The sequence below is a fragment of the Ipomoea nil genome, unplaced genomic scaffold (assembly GCF_001879475.1).
Source record: "Ipomoea nil cultivar Tokyo-kokei standard unplaced genomic scaffold, Asagao_1.1 scaffold3030, whole genome shotgun sequence".
Taxonomy (NCBI): domain Eukaryota; kingdom Viridiplantae; phylum Streptophyta; class Magnoliopsida; order Solanales; family Convolvulaceae; genus Ipomoea; species Ipomoea nil.
In genome coordinates, this window is record NW_017619458.1 from 4,028,028 (window position 1) to 4,031,642 (window position 3,615).

Here is a 3,615-nt window from a genome sequence, read left to right on the forward strand (position 1 = left end):
GTATTTGGTCTTTTGACTTCCCGATGTTCTTTTGTGGAACTATTTGAGTGTCTTCTTGATGTTTCGTATGTCTAGAACTATGTGGTAGGTATCCATATAGGCCTTTGGTGTCTTGAATCGTGCTAAGTGTTCAACATTGTGCTTCGTTGAACCGTGATGAGTCTTGTGTGTTCTTCGGAACTATCTTTGGTTTACCCGTTTGATAAGCATGCTAGTTCGGTGTTTAAATACTATCGTGTGTGTTGTTTGTACCTTCCTATTGGTTGATGATAACTTGTGTTATTCATCGTTGTTGTTTTTGGGCTGTGACCCATTCCTTGATTGAGTATGTTTCATACCTTCGTTGTAATTCGTTAATTGATTCATGTTGAGGTGTGGTATGTGTGGCTTTACCTGGATTGCACGATTAGTGGTATGGGACACTAGTCACCAAGGTATTGCAACGGTCCTCGTGGTGGCCGTGACTTGATTATGGAGTTGTGGCCTGAGTGATTGGTCCACGTATTTCTTGGGAAGGCATGTGTTGCCGTGTGTGTGTACGGTACCTCGTGTACTATGAAATTGGTGGTCTCGTTGGTGGTCGTTGGTGGGGGACGACGGTCCCGGAGAGAAAAGGTTGGACTAAGAAGTACAGGGGTCTTGGAGGTAATGGTTGGAAAGAAGAAACAAGGTTGGGGGTAGTCATAAGGTTGGAATCGGGCATAAGGTAGGCATATCAACTCGTGATGGGTGATGTCACAAGGGCTATTGTAGCCGGTGTTGTGTGTTCTTCTCTTGTGACGTGTGTAGTCATAGAGGCATGTGTTGCCAGTTGTGTAAGTCTTATTCTTTTGCGTTGTACTTGTCGGGTTTTGATCTATTGAGTGATGATAGATCATGCCTTGACTCTTTTGTGAGTCGTGTTGTTCTTGTGGTCTTGGGATGTGTTCCCGTGTTGTTTGTTGAGAGTGTTGAGTCTTATGTTGGCTTTGACTCTTGGTTTTACACTTATATATATGTATTCCGTTTCGAAAATGGTTTGACAACTTATATGTTACCTATTTATGTTATTTCACATGTATTGGTGGGTTACTAGCATTATTCGCTGACCAGGCGTCGTCCCATGTTTACTTGTGATCTTTCAGGTGATGTCTAGACTAGAGCGGAGTCTAGTGCCCGATAGTGTAACTCTTTTCGTTTGTCTTACGGCCTGTGAGCCGGTTTAGTTTTACACTTGTGAGTTTTGGGATAGTTGTATACCATGCAGATTTGGCCGTACCGTTTATCATTGTTGGTAAACGTGGCATAACACCCCTATTCTGGATTTACTTTTATCCAGTTACCTTTTATCTTCCGCCGTGCTAGTGTTTTGTTGTGATATCTGTATGTGTTAAGTCTTTTTATATAGCATGTTTTGGGGGGTGTTACAGTTGGTATCAGAGACTAGGTTTGAACCTAGGAAGAGTTAATTCTAGACTCTCTAAGTGTCTAAGTGTGGTTTGAGACCTCTAAGCGACCTTAAGAAGCTAAGTGTTAGGCTTAGGACTCTAGGTTGCGCGGTGAGCGTTGTGTTGCTTTCTGTTCTTGCTTGTTTGCTATCTTTTGGTAACCGTGTTGTTGTTGTAGAAGTTGCGATGCCTCCTCGTCCCCGAGCACGCACCCCGGAGACCCCGACCAACGAGCAGCTCGCTCAGAACCTTCACCAGCTGTCTCAGACCCTGCAGACGCTCAGTGAAGCTTTGTTGAACAACAATCACGCTGTGCCGCCTCCTCCCCCTGCATGGCACCGTGATGTAGGTCGTTTGGTGTCGGGACATAGGCCGCCAACCTTCGCCGGCGAGGAAGACCCGCTAGTCTTAGAAGAGTGGCTACGGGTGTTTGACAAGATCTTCACCATTGTGGGTTGCCCCGAAGAGAGAAGAGCAGAACTGGCAACGTTCTACTTTTGCCATGAAGCAGATTTGTGGTGGGTCCATGAAGGTCCGGCTCTTCTTGAAGAACCCGAGTTCGACTAGACCGCGCTCAAGGACAGAATGCGCGAGAGGTTCTACCCAACACATGTGCGCGCCGCCATGTATGAAGAGTTTCTCCACCTGCAGCAAGGATCCATGCCTGTGGCTGAATACTACAAGAGGTTCTTGGAGTTGACACGTCTTGCGAGGATGTTTGTGCCTACAGAGCTCGCTAAAGTCGAGAAATTCGTGGCCGGTCTGAACTATGAGGCGCGAAAAGCTTTGACTATGAGTAGGCCGAGTTCTCTTAAGGACGCTTACGTGTGTGCCGCCGATCTGTATCGCGTGCAGCAGCTTCAGAGAGGATCGTTCGAGCATGCTAGGAAGAGGACCGAGGGCGGAGGTTCTTCTACCTTTAAGAAGCCAAGACCGAGTTTCCAGGCCAAGAACGTGTCATCTTCTTCTCAAGGACCTATCAGAATGGAGCATCGGGATCAAGCTAAGACGGTTGTTTGCCGTAGATGTGGGAAGGTGCACACGGGCCAAGATTGTCATGGTCAGGCGTTTAGGTGTTTCCGATGCGGGGATCATGGTCACAAAGTCGCGGAGTGTCCCCAGCTTGCCGGTCAGAGAGCGTTGCCGCCACCCCCGGGAGTCGGAGGAGCCTCGGGAGGGAGTTCGTGGTTATGGAGCAGTCGGAGCTAGGCCACCTGGAAAGGTCTTTGTGATGGCGCGTTCACAGGCTGAGTTGGAGGGCTTGATGGAGGATGAGTTGGCAGGTAACCCCTTTTCTCTAGCCTATCCTTGTTTTCTGCGATCACCGTGTTCTTTGTTGCCTTGAGTGTTACCTTGTGTTTCGTAGATGTCTATTTGAGCTACTTGGCAATCCTTGGCATGTTTCCCTAGTAAGTGATTCTTTTGGAGCTTAGTGTAAACTCTTCTTGCTAAGTGATTTCTTTAGTTTGGTATATAAGTTTCGTTATGAAGTTAACAATCCATCCTTGTAATGTTTTGTGATTTGGGCCAATTCTACAATCCTTATACTTGGTTGTTCTTACAACAATTCCTTGTGAGCTCCCTAAATTTTCCAAGTATTCTTTGAATTTGGAAATAGCAAAATTCATACCAAAAACCTCTCCTTGTGTAGCTTAAAAGCCAAACCTAATGTTTAATTATAACCTTTGAGTTTTGAACCTAAGCCTATTCTTTATCAACCTAACCTCTAAACCACTTGAGCCAATTATCTTTCTTAGAACCTATCCAATTTTAATTCAATCTAAACCATAAATTTCCACTTTACCCAAAATCCCCAAATTAATTAATCTTTTTCCCTAATTTCTCCCAAATCCCTAAAATCCCAAATTCTCTTTTCTTCTTCTCTTCTCCACCCGTGAGAACACCTAATCCCACCCCCAACCCGTAGCTTCACCGCCACCACCACCAACCCGTCGCCCCACCGTCACCGAGCCACCGCTACGCCATCGTCGCAGCAGCCCGGAGCTCCGCCGTGCCGCGCCGACCTATTGTCGCCGAGAGAGCCGATCGAGAGAGAGAGAGAGAGAGAGCTCAAGAGAAAGAGAGGGGCAACGAGTGTAAGGAGGAAAGAAGAGGAGGTTGTGGGCTTTGTTTGTTGAGCTTTGGGTCATCTCTTGCCATGCCTAGAAGATCAAGTTTGGCTAGAAAA

The 3,615-nt window shown here is 46.6% G+C and overlaps 1 protein-coding gene across 1 annotated transcript; it reads left to right on the plus strand.

Moving 5' to 3' along the window:
* Nucleotides 1-2,012: 2,012 nt before the first annotated feature.
* On the plus strand, nt 2,013-2,805 carry LOC109163561. The gene is made up of 2 exons (XM_019312312.1): nt 2,013-2,462; nt 2,794-2,805. The coding sequence occupies exons 1-2, from the start codon at nt 2,013-2,015 to the stop codon at nt 2,803-2,805; spliced, it is 462 nt and encodes a 153-aa protein (XP_019167857.1).
* The last annotated feature ends 810 nt before the right edge of the window (nt 2,806-3,615 follow it).